Here is a 21,647-nt window from a genome sequence, read left to right as displayed (position 1 = left end):
TTTCTTGCACGTTACACGGCGGCGGGGTAGCTTGGGCGGATTTCTGGAGTTGGCCCACACGGCACAGCGCGCTCGCGCGTGCGGATGCCACATTGGGTTAGTCTCAGGGTGCGCACGCGGCCGTGAGCAAGGGCTGTGCGGACCCGAAGCGATTATTGCCGTAACTACAGCTCCCCCGAGGGCTCCGAATGGCACTTCCGATAAGCTCTCCTGTCTGAAGCGCGGAAGTAAAGCAACTTCGGTGCCCAATAAAAGAAAGAAAAGAGGCACTGAAACGGCCCAAAAAATAGGAGGAGAAAAAAAGAAAGACGGGGCGAAAGCGAGGAGATGGGAGCGGCCCTCCGCGAACCTCGGACGCTGTCGAAGGGTCCGGCAAGTCTACTCCGCGGCGGGTGTTTATCTTTCGCCAAGAAGGGCTGCTGGTCGCCGGAGTCTTAATCAGCGGCATCCATATGTAGGAGGGCCGCCGGGAGGCACGCGGGCCAAAGAGTCTGGGCCCGCTCTCGAGACGCGCTTGGCAGCAACGAATGCGCGGGGGCGCTTTGTCTGGCCCGCTTAATTTGTGGGGGCCTCGCCGGCGGGGCGCATCTGCATGCGCTGGCACACGTCCCTGCGCAAACACGGCCTGCCTCGGCAGCCCGCCCCCCTCCGCCGTCCATCACGGCGGCAGCCTCCTCGCGGAGTCGCTGGGGCTTCATTAATGCCCGACGGGTCTGCTTGATTGCCGAGCCCCGGGCCCGGCCGCCGGAGAGGGAGGTCTTGTCTTCGTCGGGAGATACTGCTCGGGTTCGGCGTGCGCGCACCGGCTACCGCGGCGAGCTGCAGGGACGCGTGAGGTCGGCCTGCTCGCTTCGAGCATGAGGGAACCCCTGGTTCGGGTCGTCAACACCCCACGCGAGCAGCCAGACCTTGGGCGCGAAGTAGTGAAATCCCTATTTGACAGAGCGTATATACTGGGGCCGATGGAGGTGTGCTTAGACGTAAAGAGGAGACTCGCCTTCCTGCCCTTCGCAGCTCCCTGACGCGATATGGCGTATGGACTCCGACTCCTAAGCGTTGAGTTCGAAGTCGTGCCTTCTTTTTCTTAGAGTAGTATTGTCTCCTTCAGGATACGATCCCAACGCGAAGCTCACGGTCCTTCGCATTCGTGCGCTCGTCGGGTCCCGCGGCAGCCTCACGACGCATCCCACATTGAATTTCGCCGGCGGACTGGCGCACTGTGGCGCCGGCCATGTCGTGAACAGCGTTAGCGCGACAGCCCTGGGAGGAGGAGGAGTGGTAGCGATATTTCCTCTAAACGAAGGCGGTCTCCTTGTTTGTTCGCTGAATCCACGCCCGTTCTTCGTGACTCCCAACGCTCACACGTTTGATCGAGTTTGTCGGTGACGTCGACGATCACGTTTGATTGACAGGCGTCAAGTCTGTCCCCCTCCCAACCCCCCTGTGTAGCGCTACTTCACCGTGTCGCTTCTTTGCTCCCCTTTCTCTCGCTCTTCATTTTCTCTCTCTCTCGACTATTTTGTCTTTCTCTTGATGCGATTCGCGACTCGTGTCAGGTCGAGCGGCCCCTCGCCGCCAGCAAAAAAAAAAACAAAAAAAAAAAACACACCAAAATGAACAAGCTTCTTTTTTTTTTTTTTTTTTGCTTCTCGAGTGCGTTGCAAAAGTACATCGCTCTGTTTGAACAAATGTCGCGATCGTTGTCGACAAGGGAAGAAATGGTGCTCCGGAATTGCTGAAAGTCCTCGACACGGTGCAAAAGAGCGGGGAGGCAGAGAGGGGGGCACTTCTGCGTTTTTGTTTCGTTTGTTGCTTCGGTTTCGAAACCGCGGCGCGGACGCAGCCCGGGCTGTTTCTCTCTTGAGCGGGAAAGTTCTCCTTACATCTGCACGCGTAGAAGTTGAGCCATGTGCCGCGTCGTCACCTCCGCATTTCGGGAACCGTTGACGACAGATGTCGCTCGTTGTCTAAACGATGGTCGCAAAAGGCTAAGACAATCTGGATCTAGTCTCAGACAAGCTTGTAAACTTGTATATACGAGGTGTGATCAAAAAGTTCCGGTACTGGTCTCGTAGCGTAAAAGGAGAGGGCAGCACAGTGATGCGCGCAAAGCATTCCAAGGGAGGGACCTTTGTGTCTCGTTATATACCGAAGGGCGTCGCTTTGTGAACGTTTAGAGCTGCGCTACACGACTTTGTTTGATCACATGCACGAGCACAGTGGCGATCTCTCCATAGACGTCAAACCAAAGCTAGAGCCAACATCAGTCATTGCGTCAAACTCGGCAAATCGAGAACAGAGGCCTCTGATATGATTTCGAAGGCTTATGTCAAAATTCAGTGAGGTGTGCGAGGCGTTTTGGAGTGCCAACTCGCGCCTCAAGAATGCCAGAACGTCACTGAAGTCAATGAGCGGTCGGATAAGGTCGCCCTACCTCTCTTCGTCGTCCAGCGATGTTCTGCCGTTCCTGAAGCTTGAATGCTTCTTAAAGCACTTTGCAAAATTTGCTGCTTTTTGTCACAAACCTGCTGAATCATTTCCAAGGTCTCTGTTTTATATTTGCCGAGTTTGACGCAGAATTGATGTTCGCTCTCGCTTTGACTTACAGTTTAGTCGACTGCGTTGCGCAGCGTTGCGTCGTGCTTCACAGCGCCTCTCCATTGGCTGGTCGTAAGGGTCGCCATAGCAACAGCTCGACGCAAGTGGCCTTAACGTAGTCAAACGCAACTGTGTGAACGAGCCTCAACGGAGTCCGGACAATTAAATTTGCCGCGGTCACCCATTAAGTGAAAGCTGCCCAGCGGCAAGTAGCTATAGCTCCAGATTTATTTCTGACGTGATTTAAAGCGTAGTGAAACGCGTGGTATTCGCGCCTAAACTCTGGGAACGGAAGTGTTTCCCGTTAACTTGCCCAGTAACCTCGTAGCGCTTGAGATACTAATGGAACGAGATATAATTCGTCACTTCATTTGAACGCAATCGGTGTCATATCAGAGCGTCGCGTCGCGCCTCGAGGAGTCGGACGGTAATTTAGAGTCGGAAGCAACCGTTAGCAGCTGCAGCAGCGAATCGTTACGGGAGGCACTCGCTTGATCGAATGACGTTTTAGCGAACGCCGACGTTTCACCGAATGACACTTAAGCGAATAGTCGGACGCCGCGAAGCGGCGTTTTCGGGTGGGCTAAATCGGTTCACATTTTTCTAATGAGCCGCCGCAGACTGTCGCCGCGAAGCGGCGTAAGCGCAGCGCGGGGAGTTGGGTTAACGCGCGCACCCGCTATTCGCTAAAACAGTGGTTCTCAAATAGGGGTCCGCGGACCCTCTGGGGTCCGCGAAGGCATTCTAGGGGTCCGCGTAGTTAGTCAGCACGGCAATAAGAATTGTCTCTTTTTGAGGTCGAGAATAAATGTTTCAGTTTTCGGGCAAGTTTTCTCGTGTGTATGTCAATAACAGAGGTCTACTTCACACTAGCCCTTAGTTATATATATGTCTTAAATCATTATTATATTTAACCAGTAAATTTTCCTCCTCCTCGCCACGAACAGGGTCCTCCATCATTTCCGTTGATCCGCAAGGGGTCCGCGAAACATTGATGGTTGAGAACCACTGCGCTAAAACGTCGATTCGCTCAAATGTCGCTGTTCGCTAAAACGTCATTCGCTCATGTGATATGGACCCGCGCCATCCTGCGCCATGTTGCTGAACCTGCGCCACAGCCAATACCTCGCGCCATTTTCCGCCAGATCACAAAACGTGCGCAAAAATCCTTTTATTTTGCCTTGGTTTGGGTTTTATTGACTCGATTGGAAACAATGAGCGTGTTTATCCTGGTCGGCTTTGCAATCCTTTCTTCCGTTTATTCTCTCTGGATATCCCGAGTCGGAAGCGCGCGAAAAAAGTCGGATTCTAAGCGCTACACCACCTGCGACTGGATTGTTATTCTTCAATCATAAGCAGTTAAAGGCCGACTTACGAAACCATTTTCCGCAGGGTAGGAAAGTGCTCCCCAACGACCTTCGCTCCCTCCCCTCTCGCACTCCTTCCTCCTCCTCCCCCGAAAAGGGCGGGTCCGGAAGCTTGTCTCCGTGGAAAGGAGTAGGGGTTTCCTCCTTTCTGGGTGGCAAGGAGGAAACCTCTTCTCCCACGGAAAATGGCTTTGTAGGTCGGCCTTTAAGCAAGTCGGCTGAGGTGAGGTCGAGTCGTTAAGCGTCAGATTGCCTGAGGTTCTGCGGCCCTGGATCCGGGACCCTGACGTCAGCTATTTGGAAAAAATGAGCAAATTATTCCTTTTAGTTCCTACTTCTTCGTTAGAAGTTGGAACCGCATTCTCGCAAGATAAACCGTGATTTGATAGAACTAAAACGCGGTCCGATCCGAAACCTTGCCGGTCAGCAGCTCTTACGCGAGTAGTATATCTACTCGGTGTACATTAACCTTACTCCCGCTTATCGCTTCAAATACAATAACTTCGTTAATCGTAGTCTGCTGCTTCGATATTGAGTTGCACAATAGCATAAACTCGAAATCCGTTGCTCTGTTCCTCCGTGCAACTGCACGTCCGTTGCTTACGCACGTCACGTGGTTCGCACATATAATAACTATGTCGAGCACGTGTGGGTTGTGCGATAAGCAGTGCTGGTTTGCATTTTGAGCAGCTGAAAGCCACTCAGAAAATATCAAAGACGCTATCTTTAGCAACATAGTATACTTGCTTTTTGATTCTTATTAAGGCTCACAAAGTTTCAAGTTTTCGCATCTGTTACACTGTTATCCCATCTACCTAGGTCCCTAACCACTCAGGTTCATCTGTGCTGCTAAGCACGATTGAAACTGCTCCCGTACGTGTCTAAGAGACAAGCTGAAGTTTAATGAAAACTGATCTGAGCTGCTCCTAGCCTGCTCCAGAACGTAGTTTTAGCTGCTCCCAACCTGCTCCAAAACAGCTGCTTCAGCTGCTCCCGTGGCTGCTCCCAAGTACTTTTTGTGAGTTCCACCCCTGGAATGACATTTTAGCGAACAGCGACATTTGAGCGAATCGACGTTTTAGCGAATAACGGGGGCGCGCGTTAACCCATCCGCCGCGCTGCGCTTTACGCCGCTTCGCGGCGACAGTCTGCGGCGGCTCATTACAAAAATGTGAACCCATTTGGCCCACCCGAAAACGCTGCTTCGCGGCGTCCTACTATTCGCTAGAGTGTCATTCGGTGAAACGTGGGCGTTCGCTAAAACGTCATTCGATCAAGTGAGTGCCTCCCGCTCTGATGATATAATTATATTCGTGAAATCGTAGGCAGGTGGGTAACCATGTGTGGGACCCCGAAGGTCTGCCTGCAAGCTCCGCCGCTTGCGGCAGCCAGAATGCATGGGAAAATGGCGGACCTTTTCCTCTAGAGTTAGTATGTATGATCTCTATGGGTAGATCGGACGCTGCCCTCGACACGAGTCGACTACTCCACCTCGGCGATCTGAAACCACGCGCGCTTCGATGGGACATCCGCCAGGCGGCCTTCGGGTAGCGCCGAGGTTGCACTTTGTGTTCTCTCACGGTGTATACGTTTGTCCATTTAGGGCGACATCGCGGCTGACACGGAGAGACAAATCCGTTTTGTCGCTAGTCTCGGCAGCTCCCCGCGCGTGTCTAATTCGTCTCCGAGAACAATGCGTCTGCCCGTTCCGAGAGTTGAGCCGCGCGCGTATACTCTTCCCGGGTTTCCTGGCTGTGACCGCGTTGTCGTCTCTCGAGATGGCTGGAAATAGCGGCCGTGGAACTGGGTCTCGCTTCGAACACGAAATCGTAGCGCGGTCGTCGCCGCATTCGGCGGCCAACGCGGGCGTCGAGACGGGCACGCCGCCGGCACATGCACGCACCTGCCTGCCGGAGACCGCAGCGGTCGAGCCGCAGCTCGTGTTCGTCTAAATGAGCTGCGTCACGCCGGTCGTGACAACGCGTGCTGCGGGAGAGCAACTCCCTTCTCTCGATTTGCTTTGATTCGTTTGTGCGTTGTCGGAAAAGAAGGACCCTGTCCCCCATTGGAAACCTCCCCCCACGGATCGCTTTGTTTTGTTTGTCTTCTCCTTTGTCGAATCGCGCCCTGTCCGTTCGAGCTCGTTGCGCGGCAGCTGCCCGCGTGTGGCTGTCAGCCTGCGCCGGGTTGGACGCCGCCGCGGCGATTCTTTAGCACCACGGAGGAGCCCTTCGGGGAACTTTGAGGCTCGTACGGCTCGGAGTCGGTGCTGCCGATTGGGGGCTCGTACGTTTTTTTGCCGGCCGATCGAACCGCTAGTGCCTTGGTAACACTGTCCGTGCAGTGACGCGCCTGCTCTCTCGAGGAACAAGACCGAAAATCCCCCCTTCCTCCTCGCGAATACTATCGGTGACACGTCGCTTGCGACTATGTGTGCAGTTAGTCCGGCTTTGCATTTTAACCACCTCGTGATGTACTTGTTACGGTACCGAATGGGATATGTCCTTAGAAAAAGACTGAAGAATAAATAAACAAAATTGTTAAGGGGAGCTTTGGAAAAAAAAAAACGGGTTAGAGACGAATTCTCCGCTTAGTTTTTTCCTGTGAATTCGAACATCACAAGCATTTGACCAGAACGTATGAATAGACACGAGAAAAATCGAAAAACCAACGGGAAGAGGGACTTCGGCGCTGTCTGGGAAGCGCTGTTGTGGCTACTTTGTGCATCAATCTGAAATATAATTTTGATATTCGTAATCCTGGAGGCCAAAGAAAGACGACTATTTATATACGTGAAATATATACGTCGCAAGACACATTTTGAGTTAGGGTTTATTTTGATATTTCAAAAAGCTAACCCGAAATAAAAATTTTTTTTTAATTGCTTGTAAAAACATTAAACAACAATTCTTTTTTTTCTTTTTCTTTTTTTTTAGTTTTTACATGTACGTTGTGATACCTTTTTTAAGTGAGGGGCTATTTTGAAGCGTGTTAGATCGTCCCGAAATAGAAGCAAGTCGCGATACTCAAAATGAGTCTCGCGACTGAAATATGTCCTTTTTTTTTTCAGGTGAAGTATATTTTATGACATACGTGTTCATCCAGTAATTACTTTTTTTTTTTATAGTTTCCTGTGTTTCTAAGAGCACTGCGTGTTCCTCATGCGACGATTTCGATTTGATTGCTAAGGGCTCAGCTATTGGTAGTTTCGACTGATGAGACCGAAGTGATCCTCCATAATGCTGTACGATCTTATTTTACGTGCGTACTGGTTCCGTAGTCGGGTGCTATTTCGTCACTGGGAAACCGTCTTTGCAACGGTTGTTCCAAACCTCTTGAGATTAAGAACGGTGAGCGCGTGCGTGTGCGCGCAAACCAGCGTGATATATGATCTGCCAGCGCAAGATCGCTCTGCTCTCTGGATCATCGTCGGTTTTCTTGTCTGGGGAAAATAAAATATACTGGACGACCTTTTGTAGGCTGTCTAGGGGGGAGAAAAATACAGAAAGCAATAACGACAAAATCCGTAACGTCAGCTGGACACAAATTTGCCTTGCGTTTCGTTGCGCTTGGAGTGTCGCTTTCATTCTGAAAATGCACATCTGACGTGTTTGACTTTGTTCTCTCTCTCCTCCCCCCCCCCCCCCCCCCCCCCTTTTTTTCTTATCTGACGATTTGTGTTCCGGACATCACGCATCTTCTCGTCAACCTGGGATATCTGCTTCACGCTCGTCACTTCCATTTCGCCCTGCGCCCATCTGTTGCTGACTGGCATCACGTGCCTGCCGCCCCCTTCGCCGGATTAGCACGTAAGAGCGGACGGCTATGGCGGGACTTTTGGTTTATTTGTTTTTATGAGGAGCACGTCATTTGTCGGTGCGGGAAAAAGCGGGCCTAAATTACGCGCCGACAAAGGCCCAGGCGTGAACAATCGCGCGCAAAAGGTTACGTAACGAACTGACAGGCTTTGTGTTACAAATTCAGACTTGTTTGTTAATACGATCGTCTCACTAAGAGCCAAAAGCTTTTGCTATGGTTGACTTTGGAGGGAGTTTAGAAACAACATTTTGGGAGTGACCCGCGATGCGCTATCGTCCGTGCGTGCGTACGTACGCTCGCGCGATAACCGCGTGAGTGAGTGAAAGTGTCAGTGATGGGTTGTTGCACCATTTGCACCAAAGTGCTTACCCTGCTACAGCTGGCTACATTTCGCCAAAATGTGATGAATTTGCGCCGCCATTGCGCCAGAACGTAATTTCACTTTATTGCCAGGTGTGAGATAAGGACGGTCATACGGGTGGCATGCCTTTTTTTTTTTTTCGTTTTCAATTAATTTTATAGGAGGTAGCAAAACATGTTCGTACTATAAAATAAACCTTGCTTCTGCAAAAAAAAAATAATAATAATAACTTAATTGTTTTTGTTAAAAGGATTGCATCTGAGGGGAAGTGGAACTACAATTTTTCCAGTTGCACGTAAACACAACTTTGAGGGCCACAAGATTAATAATAATAAAAAAAAAAAGTTTTGCAACATAAACATTTTTTTTTTTTTTTTTTTTTTAGATCATGCCAACTGGTCTACATGAAGTAGTTAGATTAAGTTTGTTTAAGTTTATATTTCGAGTGAAGTAAAAGGACAAACTTGGCCTCTTGTGCAACCCTTTCATATTTAGGGATTTTTTGTGATTTTTTAGCACATCTTGCAATTAAGTTTTTGGGCTGAAACGTTTTGTACAGAGTATTTCATGCTTTGTTCACTTTTAATAAAAAAACATTGAGGGCTCAACTATTGTGAGTGAGTGTTGCATTGCTCCCAGAAGTTTTAGAAATATTGAAAAAGTAAAAATTGTGCAACTTTTGTGTGACAATTAAAAAAAATAATCCTCGATTTTTTCCGAATTTTTTTCGAGGAGCTCTTGGAAATGGATACTTCAGAATCCTCAAAAACATGTTGCATTATATTTTCTTAATTTAGAAAAATATGCGTTTTGCCAGGTCTATGCTGCGGACAATTACGGTTGGAGGATTTTTGTCTCAACGACTAGTGGTACTTGAGCACTGCATCCACGGTGGCCGTAGTTGGCTGTATTATCTCCCAGACACCATGAAACATTGTACAAAAAAAATCTGTTAGTTTTTTTGTTTTTTTTTTTAAGTGATGTTGATATGGTTTTTGAAAACTGAATTTTGCAGCACATCCTGTCCTTAGGGTGTTGTGCTTGGTTGATTGTGCTGCACTGCACTACTCTTCCTGGGTAGTATTTAATGAGGGTAGCCTGTTGACAAAGATTCAATTCCTTTATCTAGACATCACTATACTACGTTTCTAATTATGAAGGGTTGTACCGGACGTTACGAGCTATCTCAACCAATGTAGCGTATGATGTAACAGCGCGTCACTGTGCCCTTCTCCAAGGTTACATGACGTCCGTGCAACATTGGATTGACTTGTGTGATTTGTAGCGTTGTCTGTGGTCCATCGTAAGGTAAAACGGAGTACATGAAAAGGAGACGTTGGGAATCTTATGCCCCAACTGGTGGTAGGCGGGGCGGGGGCAGAACAGTAGCAGGTTGCGTCTAAAAAAAAAAGAAAAGATATAAAGACAAAGAAGTGGAAAGCTATAGTCGGTGACAGGTCAAGAAAGAAGTGGAAGCTCCTCCCACCTCTTTCCACTTTAGCAGAGCAAACACTGGACAAAAGGCAACCTCCTCTCTACTGTTCGCTCCGCTGAAGTGGAAAGGGGTGGAAGGAGCTTCCACTTCGTTCTTGGCCTGTCACCGACTATAGGCAGCTTCATTGGACCGGCTTTCCACCTTCGCACAAGTGATGTCTCTGGCGTTTGTAACGCAACTGCACACCGGTTGAGGTTTACACCACGCAACTGAAGGCTGAAATCTCCCAACAGCATGGTGTTGGGTGACTTCAAATGGGATTGAACAGTGGGTAAATGGTCAACATTCTTAATTCGCTTGATATTTTACATGTCATTGCCCAGTTTATAGTATACAGCGAGCAAGTGTTCTAAAATGCGTCTTTGGCACATCGGACCGCAAAGGCCAATAAAATGGCAACATAGATAAAGCATACGCAGAAAGTGCAATGACGAAGCAGCCAAGCTCATGCTGTGATTGGTTGAGGTCGGGAGAAACAAACGCACATGGGTGCATTTGGGGGGCTAAACAAACACCCAGGGTGTGCAAGGAGCAGACAAACTTGCGCGCCGCATAAATAAATCCAAAAACATCTTCGCATAAAAAACGGGAAAGCCTCCAACAGTAATTGACTGCAACACAGGCATTGATAAATGCTTATTATTCTAATTTAAAACGATATAATGCAACATATTTTTTGCAGATTCTGAATTATCCATTTCCAAAGATTCATTGAGGGAAATTTGAAGGGAATCGAGGATGATTATTGTTTTAGTTGCTGAACAAAAATTGCATAATTTTTACTTTTTCAATATTTCTAAAACTTCCAGGGCACAATGCAAAAAGCATTTATAATAGTTAACCACTAACTTTTGTGCTAAATGTGAACAAAGAATGAAATAATTTGTACAAAACATTTCAGCCTTTCAACTTGTTTCTGAAGTAGGTTAAAAATTCGCCGAAAAATGCCTATAAATTTGAAAGAGTTGTGCAAGAGGCCAAGTTTGTCATTTTCAACATTGTAAAACCCGAGACGTAGGACAAAAGGAGAAGAAAAAAAAGGGACAACACAGACCTGTGTCTGTGTTGTCCCCTTTTTTCTTCTCCTTTCGTCCTACGTCTCGGGTTTTACAATGTTGAAAGTTCACCAGCTCGCTTGCATCTTCTCTGTAATTTGTCATTTTATTTTACTTGAAATATAAACTTAAATAAACCAAATCTAACTGCTTCAAGTAGACTAGTTGTCACGCTTTATACATAAAAATACTTACATTGTAAAAAATTTTATTTTTTTATTCCTGTGCCCCTCAAAGTCGCGTCTGCTCGCAATTGGGAAAATCACAGTTCCGCCTCCTCTCGGACACAATATTGTTTTACGAAAACACTGAAGTGTTTTTGTAAACGTAACGTCTATTACGTTGTATGGAAATGTTTTTCTAACTCATGTGAAAATTTATTTGAAAACACCCCATGACCGTCCTTATCTAAACACACCCTGCTACTGAAAATATAATGGCTCAGTCCCTTCTACACAGCTGGATCGTTACGGTAGCCTTGTGCGAATCTTCAGAACCTTTGAATATTGCCTCAAATAACATACTACTCACTTTCATCTCTGTCACGCTGTCTTGCAATGTTTCTCATGTCCGCTGTCTGTTCTGGCAAGTCATTTGGCCTCGTTGAGTGCGCTTCTCACTGCGCTCTGTCGCACTGTGGTGAAGCAAGAACCAGAGGAGGCATGGCAAATTTGCTTATCTTGCTTTGTCACGGCACACCCATGTGCTAAAGGGAAAGCTCTCCTCCAGAACGGAAGGTTGCACACATCAAATAAGTGTCTCATATAAAAGAAGGATAGCAAAAAAGAGCTCTCAGTGAAGGTTGATTTAACAACTCTACCTTTCATTTAACTTTTCTTAATAAAACAACAGCTAGTATATATGGTAGACAACAATATTTAGATCTGTTTTAAATTTGTAATTTAGCAAGGATATTTGGGTATTGTAAAAAAGGTGTACATGAACTGTTCTCTACGTTTATTTTTTATTTCCTCTCTCTAGTCATCATCTCTATATAGGTTCCATCTGTGCAATGACACAGTGAATAGAGTAAATTAAAACTAAATTAGCTGGGGCCATAGGTGGAAGCTTCCGAATAACTTTAGTGAGTTCACATGCCTGTTTGATTGTTCTGGTGCCAATTTTTTTATTATAAATTCTAAATATAGAATGTCATTGTTGTTCCTAATCCAATGACAAAAGCTTTGTTCTTATCTTAATTAAGAATTGCAGTTTTTTACCACCTTTATAACTTTTATCTAGCATCAATTTCTTAATATTTTTTTGTTCTAACATTATTTTCATGGAATATATTATTTGGTTTATGACTCCATACCTGAAACAGCATTCACAGCGGTTCATAATGTCCTTCATCAGTCAGCATCTTGTTACTGTGCCTGGTGTCTCATTCGCAACTGAACTGCTAGTCAGTCCTCTGTTTGAGGGAATCATATTTGCTGTGCAATTGATGCTGATAAAAAGTTGCACAGGAGTTGGAAGGCAATGTGGACTATGTCTTTAGTTGGACAGGCGAACAGTGGTAGAAATGAAGAGGAAGTGTATTCCTCTGCTCCAAAAGTTCTTTTTGCTGCTTCAAAAGATGCTCCAAAATGGTTTAGACCAATCACATCACTGATGTCTGCTTCTGTTGCATCCAGAGTTACGACTAAAGAGGGTCGACTGTACTGAAGAGCTATCCCTTTTTTAATGTTGGATGCTGGGATAACTTAAAAATTGGGCTGTGTCCCCAATGTCTAACAATTCATGTTTTATTTTTCTCTTTCATGAATGCTGGCTTTGGCAGGGGGTAAGTGACTTTTCACTTCCTTTTGTTTTAAATTATTCATTGTGGAAAAAATATTTTCATACACATGTTTTATTTTTTGATAGTACAACTGACAGTGATGGAAGTGCTGCGCCATTTGCGCTATATTACACCATGAACGAAAGTCTGCTACATCTTGCGTCAAAATGCCATTTTTGCTGAGAATTGCGTCACACTCACCAAGATGGGCTCTGAGCAAAGAAATAATTAAATACTACGTATTGGTCTATGAATAATAAAATAATAAAAAGAGAAGTAGGAGGAAAGAAAAATTGTACAAATATGAATTTTGCAGCATCTCTACTCACCGTATAGTTTGTTTCGTCTTAGGTCTGAGCACAGTCGAAGGCTCAAACACATACAACCACAAACACACGTGCTAAAAGCGCAAGTCACGGGACATTTGCTGCACTTGATTGGTTTAGCCGATGAAAGAACACGTACAAGGAGATGACGACTGATGATGTCGCACTTTGATTCTGCGAATCAACCGGCCAGAGTCGTTGATGCATCAGCAGCTCTGGCCGGCTGATGCGCTGGCTGGTTGATTGCCAACATTGTCTTAATTTCTAGACGATGTCGTCGATGTCAGGAACTAAATGTCCCCCGAAAACTTTGCAAAATAGTAGGATTACAGAATGCGGCTACCGTGATGAAACAGAACCAGGGTCTTGTACTCCTGATCAGGTCACTTGATTGTCATGTCTGCCACATGCCTTCGTTCTATGGCTGCAGAGTACCGTGGCTTTTGCGCCGCTCGAGTCAACCTTCACCGCTTGTCACCAGCGTGCGTGCATTGAGCTTCACCTCTTGGCACCGGAGCGCTAGGAACAGCGGCTGACCTGGGGTTGCGCCTGGCTTAGCACAATAGGCACGCAAATTATGCTCAAAATTACTACAGCTCGATCTTCTTTGTCCTAATTGAACGTTAATTGCTAATTTAAAAAATGAAAATTGAGCAGAGAAGGAGAGAGACAAGAAAACATGGGTCTATATATGTTGGAATAAATACTGTGGTCACGGTAGTTCCCGTGTAGGTTTCAATCGAAAGAGCTGCGAACTTCAACCATAACTCTGGTTCCTACGTCGCTAAAGAGCAGTTTCGCCTTAAATGCACAAGTGTAGGCTTTCATAATATTTGTGGGTGGTTTTTGCAGTTTATGATATTAGTCTTGAGTTTGGTAGGTTCATTAAACTTGTGGGACACATTTTTATTGGTAGATGTGTTAGCAGATATGCCGGTTCTTGCTGGCATTTTACGGAAATTATATTTACAGGCCACCTAGTGTAAAATGGGGAAGGGAAAGAGGATTTATCCCAATGAAGTGATTCACTTTTCAACCATTTTATAATACCCATTGTAAATTAAACCTACTCTGGCTAGAGCCTTATTTAAGAAGACTGTGTTCCTTTTACACCCTATCTATTCTTGTCACGAACGGTAATGATCAGTAATATGCTTGGGTATCAAAGGGGAACCCTTAATCACTAACATAAATGAACTCATTTAGAGATGCAATATCTTTTTCATTCTCAAGTGATGTGCTAACAGATGTTGACATCTGCTCTAAAAGCATCAGTGGCTGCTCAAAACCAACATTTTGCCTGCTACAAAGGGTCAAACGCCGCTTCCATCACTGAATTGACGTGAGGACACCATGCATTTAGGTGGTCAGGTGCATTTCGATGGTCAGAGTAATCATCTCTCATTCTTGATATTTGTGCAGTGACTTTCTCTCGCTTAAAAATTATCTGTGTATCTGGCTAGAACTTGATTATGCTGTTTTAATTCTGTTCCACAATGCTCACAAAAAAATAGCTACTCAGAAGAAAGAATGGGAACACCTCAGGGCGCATGAAACTCTGCAAAACATTTGGGCACACAGGTGTACAGCATCCTCCTCATTGCTGGCATCAAGATCGCCTTCAGAATCGTGCACAATCTCTAAAATGGTATCAGTTCCTTCCCTCACCAAGGAAGACATCTCTCTAGATCTTCTAGTTCAGGTGTGGAGACAGCAAGCAGCAATTTGTTCACTAAAATGAACTATTTACAGGTGTTAGAAGTCAGCGTTTTTATGTGCCAAAGCCTGCAAAGATGAATGAGATCACCATAGAGGTGGTAGATTTGCTGCGTGGTGTCCCCATATGAGGAGAGATATTAGTAAACATCCAAAAAATAAAAAGAGAAAAGAAATTTTGACGTGAAACGTTTTTTAGCTAGGTGTTCGGCATTTCGTGAAGCCCAGATGAAAGTGTGGCTGGAAGGCCCGACACTGATTGCTTTTGAGTTAAGGGGGGAAGAGGCTATCGCAGTAAAAGAGTGTTTGCTCCTAGCGGGAATTGAACCCAGACCATTTAGATTATTAAACGAGTGTCTTTCCTGCATGTCGCGAAACATCTTCGTGAGTTGAGGTGCTATTTGGCGGTAAGGCCCTGTGGGGCATCCGCTCTAGATCCGGCAGTTAACAATTTGGCACCCTGTCGCACGTTTTAAGGTGAAACGTTCATTGGCTAGGTGTTCGGCATTTCGTGAAGCCTGGATAAAAGCATGGCCGCTAGGCTTGACACTGATTGGTTGACAGGTGGGAGAGCATGAGTGAAGTGCTCAACGCTGATTGGTTAACAGGGAGGTCATGTGACCCGAGGGGTATGCGAGGAGGAGCTCAAGCACCTGCATGCACTTATGGAAGGCTCTGGAAGATCGCCAAGTTTATCAGCCCGATTGGCTGTACTATCACTTTGTTCTAGGAACAACTATCAATAATGTTCACATGGTATGTGTTGAACTATCTGATAAAGAGCGCCATGAACGTAGGCATCTGGCGATTGGAAACTCGGAGTATCGCTAAACGTTTGTTTCATGCATGCAACACTGTGGACTAACAATTTGCCATACATTTTGTTTTTAATTATTAAAGCAATAAAATATAAAACAACCTGAAAACAATTTTTATTCATATGTAAATGCAAGAAATTTGTAGTAACAAAATCTTGCTTTTATGACCCACTACATAACATTGTTATGGAGGAAAGTGAAGTTGCACGCCAGCTCGGTGGCAGCTGACGAGTGCTGTCATCTACCGGGCACAAAGGACTGCGTCTTCTGTCCTCATTTGAGGATGCCATGTGGCAAGGCAAGCTCCCCCCTAATGTCAGTCTCCCAGTGTCCGGGCCAGGGGCTTAAGGTAGGAAACCAAAAATTGGAGAGTGGGAAAGAGCGAGAGTGTGTGAAAAAGAAAAGTATCTGTTCTCATATGTGGACATAATGCATGAGAGGGTTAAGGGAACTGCAGAATAAAACACTGTTTCTACAGAAGCACACGCAGAGCAGAATCTTCTTTCAGAGCTAGCAGCTCACATGCATATCCATGTTACACAAAATACTGGCACAATCGATCATTTATGGCGGTTAAAGAATTAAGGACTCACAGCTGTGTTCTTAAAAATACAATACAGTTTTTCATGCAATTCCACCGCAGTACCTCATGAATAGGGCATATAAATTGCCTCTGTAATTAGTCTTCTTAGACATCCTCCAGAGACGCTACCTGACAAGACGTGTGGCCGTGAGCCTCCTCGTGTGCATTTTATTTCACGTCTGCTTGCTGCAAATAGGCTCCCCCTTAAAGTGGAAAGGAAGTGAAAGCTGGCAACACACAGCCAATGACATTTGTGAATCTAGTTGTGTGATGAAGTGATATTGGGTTCAGAGTTCTCAGCTTCTAGAGGTATTTTTGTTTGAAAAGCTGCACCTTGTTTTTTAGCAATTTCATTGTTGTGTGCAAAATTATTTAAACTTGCTCACTACATTGAAGCCATGTCTGATATTGTTTTTGGCTGAAGTGATCATTTAATTTTAACAGTGTCACCATAGAACTATTGCTCAACCTCAATTGCATTGACCTGAAACCCTCTCCTCAATTGCTGCTTTTTTTGCTTTGCTTTTTCCAGGGCTACACACCACTTCATTTGGCTTCCATGTTCCAAAAGCAGCATATCATTGAGCTCCTTCTTCACACATATGGTAAACTCTTGCACATTTCATTTTGCCTATGACCAGTTCATGATTTCTTCCGACCCTCTTCTAACCTGGTTTTGATTTTCTACTCAGATCTTGGGATTCAAATTTTATTATGAAAGCCATGTTCTTTCTTCTCCAATTTTGTTGTGTCACTGTTAAGAATGTAAAAAATGCTATTTCTATATATGAGGAAGGGATGGACAACAACGACAAGCGACAACTTCCAAATAGCAACAAACATTTATTAACCCGAAGTCTGTCCATATAGGGGTAGAGAACAAGGGGGAAAAAGGAGGAACTAAACCACAAGAGGGAAATGCAAAGGAGGTGACCTAACCTTCTAGGACGCGTCACCGTTCTGAATGCCAGGAAGAAGTTCCGGACTGAGGAAGCTTTTCTCCTTTGCAGATAGGCCAATGGAGGGGGAACTGATGTCGAAATTGCTGTGGTACATCGCAAAGGCTTCTATTATTTCGCTCCCGTACCCTGAACTGTGACCACCGATTCTTTCGATTGAAGGGAAGAATGCGTCGCGATCGGGTCAAAAGTGGACTTTGTGGCGTTGGTTGCAGCCTTCTTGACCTCATTTGTGTGCTCTTGCAAGCGGTCGTTGAGGTAGCGCCCCATTTGTTCAATGTATCTTGCACCGCACTACATGGGAATAGAGTAAAAGCACTCTTTACAGCAGGGCACATAGCTAGTTTTGTGCTTCTTCTGACATGAAAACTCTGGTCTGGGATTGCTCACTTTCTTGGAAATGGAAGCTAGCTTGAACTTGCACGAGAACACCACGTTGGTGTGGAAACGGAGAGCGATAGATTTCAGGCGGTGCGACGTGTTGTGGACGTAGGGGTGTTGGAGTAGCGGGACTTTGGAGGGGACTTGTTGGATCGTCGGCCCAGAATTATTCTTTTGATGGTAAATTCAATCATGTCGTGGGGGTAGCCGGCCCTAAAGAGGCACCCGATCTGGTCGGCGAGGCTGGCAGCGCTTAAGTGCTGACAGGACTTTGTTTTAGTGGACACGATAAGGGTCCGAACAACACCGTATTTTACATTTTTCGAGTGCGAGCTGCTGAAGGAGAGAACAGGCTTTGAGGACTTTTGCCTATGAGACCAGCAGATGCCAACGCTCATGGGGTCAACTCTTAATTCGAGGAACTGCAGCCCTTCACCCGATTGGACCTCTTTCGTGAACCTAAGCCCAAAGGAGTCCGCCTGAAATACTTTCGCAATGGCTGCGGTGTCCGATACGTTGGAATGGAAGTAAATAATCGTCGACGTAACGGAAAACCTTTACCTCGGGAACATCCTGTTCGAGGATGGACTGAACCTTAGAGTCCACATAAAACAGAGAAATTTCGCTGAGAAGGGGTGCAAGGCAAGATCCTATACAGACACCTGATTTCTGCAAAAACACCTTACCATCATGCTCAATTAGAGTCAACTGGAGATATGACTGTATCAACTCAAGAAACGTTGACAGGGAGATGCCGGAGGAATTTTGGAAATTAATAACGCCTCTCATGAGATGGCGTCGGACACAAACTCTAGAAGAGTCTTATTGTTAAGGCTGTAGTAGAGGTCTTTCACCGGCATCTCTCTGTCAGCGTTTCTCGAGTTGATATGGTTTTATCTCCATTCAACTCTAATTGAGCATGATGGTAAGGTGTTTTTGCAGAAATCGGGTGTCTCTATAGCATCCTGCCTCACCCCTCTTCTCAGCGAAATTTTCTTTTTTATGTGGACTCTAAGGTTCAGTTCATCCTCGAGCAGGAGTTTCTCGAGGTAAAGGTTTTCTGTTACGTCGACGATTATTTAATATTTCATTCCAACGTATCGAACACCGCAGTCATTGAGAACGTATTTCAGGCAAACTCCTTTCATTTCATTTATTTACTCTCAATTTACTCTTACTCTTTCGTGAACCTAAGCCCTTTGGGCTTAGGTTCACGAAAGAGATTCCGTCGGGTGAAGTGCTGCAGTTTCTCGAATTAAGAATTGTCCCCACCAGCGTTGGCGTCTGCTGGTCCCATGGGCAGAAGCCCTCAAAGCTCGTTCTCCACTTCAGCAGCTCGCATTTGAAAAACGTAAAGAAAGGCATTGTTGGGAACCTTATCGTGTCCACCAAAACAAAGTCTTGTCAGCACTTAAGCGCTGCCAGCCCCTCCGACCAGATCGGGCACCTTCTTAGGGCAGGCTACCCCCACGACATGATTGAATTTACCATCAAAAGGATAATTCTGGGTCCACGATCAAACAGACCTCCTTTAAAGTCCCGCTTTGCCAGCACCCCATACATCTACAACATGTTGCACTGCCTGAAATCTGTCGCTCTCGGTTTCAACACCAACGTGATGTTTTCGTACAAGTTCAAGCTAGCTTCCATTTGCAAGAAAGTGAGCTACCCCGGACCAGCGCCTTCATATCAGAAGAAGCACGAAACCAGCTATGTATATGCCCTGCTGTAAAGAGTGAATTTACTCTATTCCCATGTCGTGCCGTGCAAGATACATTGGACAAACGGGGTGCTGCCTCAATGATTACTTGCGAGAGCACGCAAATGAGGTCAAGAAGGCTGCAACCAACGTCACTGAGTCCACCTTTGACCCGATCGCGAAGCACTCTTCAGAATGCGGACCTTGTTCAGTCGACTTCCCTCAACCGAAAGAATCGGTGGTCACAGTTCACGGTATGGGCGCAAAATAATAGAAGCCTTCGCGATGCACCACAGCAAGGTCAAGATCGGTTCCCCCTCCATCAGCCTATCTGCAAAGGAGATAAGCTGCCTCAGTCCGGAACTCCTTCCTGGCATTCAGAACGGTGACGCGTCCTAGAAGGTTAGGCCACCTCCTTTCCGTTTCCCTCTTCTGATTTAGTTCCTCCTCTTCCCCCCTGTTCTCTACCCCTGTATGGACAGACTTCGGGTTAATAAATGTTTGTTGCTATTTGGAAGTTGTCGCTTGTCGTTGTTGTCCGTCCCTGTGTCCCTTCCTCATATTAGTACCCTTACCAACATGCTTCTCCTTTACGCACAAATGCTATTTGCTTGCTTGTATTCTCAGGGGTAAATATCAGGGTAGCCAACCTAGAGAGATGCCTGCATTGGCAGCAGACAATGTCATAGTCTGCTCATATTTGCCTACTTGACGTCATCAGCTGCCGAGCTGCAGTGCATTAACGTGCTCAACCACCCATCTCCCCGAACTCGGATTTGCTTCCATGCTTTTGGTTGTTCGGTTACTTCTGAATCAGTGAAATTGACAGTGACAACAAGAGAAAGGAAGACTAGAACTCGGCCTTTCTTTGAAATTTTATTCCTGTGGGAAAATACATGGTGATGGTCGTCACTTTAAAAGAATAGTTGAGTGGAAATTGGGAGCTGACCTCACGCTTTTCGAAACTAGTTAATCTAACGTGAAGGTGGTCAAACCAGAACACTTTGAAAACAAGGTTGTGGAAGGAAACTTTCAAGTGATGCCTGCAGCAGATGACCTACTCCTCCACCGAAATGGAATGCATTTTGATCTTCTAAGGGACGTCTAAAATAATGAGAGGCGCTGTTGCTGCCAGTAGCTCTTTGCACCCACTCAGTGTGATTACAACCTTAGTCAGTTACCGAATCTCACAAACTAGGGTGTCCTCACCTCTCTTAGTGGCCCCCTGCAACTTCAGGATGAGGGATATATGTAGGTAGCCTTTTTCTTTGGAATTATGTAGTGGCAATATGGGCCTCCTGGCCACATATGCAATGTTTTTAATTGTGCTGCTCAATATTGAGGTTGCAGACTTTCTGAATTCTTCAAGACATGTGAGAGGGACAGGGTAGACCCTATACTTTCCTTAGGACCCATTTAATTGGTAACTGTTGAGGCATATAATTTTAATATTGGTATTATTTTGTTTAGCATTTTATGATTTTTTAACTGAATTAAAACTGTATTTTTATAACTTTCCCTTCTGTTGTTGTTTTTTCACTTTTCTTCATTAAGCTTTTATTTTCTAGCTCTTTTTCAGCTTTTCTAAGCACTTCACAGTCGCTAAGCGATTTTTCAGACTTTGCAGGAACTGCAAAAAACGTCCGAATAATAAAGCAGTTAGAAAAATCAACAGACTAAAAAACTTACTTTTATTACGTCTAAGCAAGCTTAAAAAAGCCGTCAATAGTGCCTTGCTTCAGGTTACTCCTCCACTTGCGTTCGGCCACTTTCTATTAGCTTGAGAATTGCTGCCCTCTTTTCTAGCTTTATGGTCGAGTAAGTATTTCCACGCTTCTTAACGACACTTCGCAGCGGCGTAAGAACAGATAGATCCATGACGTCCAAGTCAGCCTAGTCTGAAAACACGATTCACCAGAGACGAGATAAGGGGCTCAAGTCCACAACTGCAGAATGGCGGATGAACAAAGCGAAATTGTAACAATGGTGATGGTAATAATGTGCAGCTAGAGAAAGAAAAGCCACAGCACAGTGTCACCTAGCGGTAAGACGCAGCAGTACTCAAGTAGCGCTGCCAAACCAAGCCAATTCATGTGCAGCCAACATAGAGTCTAAAATGATTACTTCTTGTTGGTGTTTCCTGCTGATTGCTTGCGACGATTTAGTTCGGAAAACCAAACTTTCGGACTTCCGAGCTGTCCGAAACATCAGTCGTGAATATGCTCTATTTTTATCGGTTATGTCACGGTTCCTCCTTTAGGTCCGAAATATCAAACTAGTCCGAATTTTCAATGTCCGAAAAATCGGTCGGTGACAAAATCTTTTCATTAAATGACTGCTGGAAAATGAAGACTTCATGAAACAATAGGCACATTCAACAAAAACTTTGTATTTTAAAAAAAAATTAGCATTAAAGTTTAAAAAAAAGGCTCGAGGTACACCTAAGCACTTCTTATGAGTTGTGAATACAAAAGCTTGCACGCCGCTCATCCGCTCCCTTATTACGTCTGCTGCATACTTTTTGTCGCCGGTCAGCACGCGCGCTCTCCGCGGCGCGCTGACGGACACGCAGCGCCATGGGGTGAGTGGTCGTTGAAACTGACGCAGCGGCCAGTGGGAACCTCATCGACACGCGCCAGCCAATGGGACTGAAGCCGAAAATCCATTAGCTTTAGTTCGGGGAAACT

At 45.7% G+C, this 21,647-nt stretch overlaps 1 protein-coding gene across 4 annotated transcripts in view; it reads left to right on the top strand.

Moving 5' to 3' along the window:
• The window catches only part of LOC115312006, a 56,557-nt gene that overhangs the window by 8,281 nt on the left and 26,629 nt on the right, over positions 1–21,647 (top strand). For 2 of the 4 annotated variants that reach the window (XM_040217084.3, XM_042287526.1), the window contains exons 3-4: positions 3,367–3,371; positions 16,453–16,526. In XM_040217084.3, the coding sequence (XP_040073018.2) occupies positions 3,367–3,371; positions 16,453–16,526 (79 nt within the window). Of the gene's footprint in view, positions 1–3,366; positions 3,372–7,753; positions 7,775–11,922; positions 12,482–16,452; positions 16,527–21,647 lie in introns of those variants that run through there. The other 2 variants (XM_040217086.3, XM_040217085.3) reach the window with 2 other exon arrangements.

Source organism: Ixodes scapularis, unplaced genomic scaffold (assembly GCF_016920785.2).
Source record: "Ixodes scapularis isolate PalLabHiFi unplaced genomic scaffold, ASM1692078v2 PGA_scaffold9__187_contigs__length_104089568, whole genome shotgun sequence".
NCBI lineage: Eukaryota > Metazoa > Arthropoda > Arachnida > Ixodida > Ixodidae > Ixodes > Ixodes scapularis.
The sequence above is the reverse complement of the archived record's forward strand: the minus strand, read 5'-3'. Positions and strand labels throughout refer to the sequence as shown.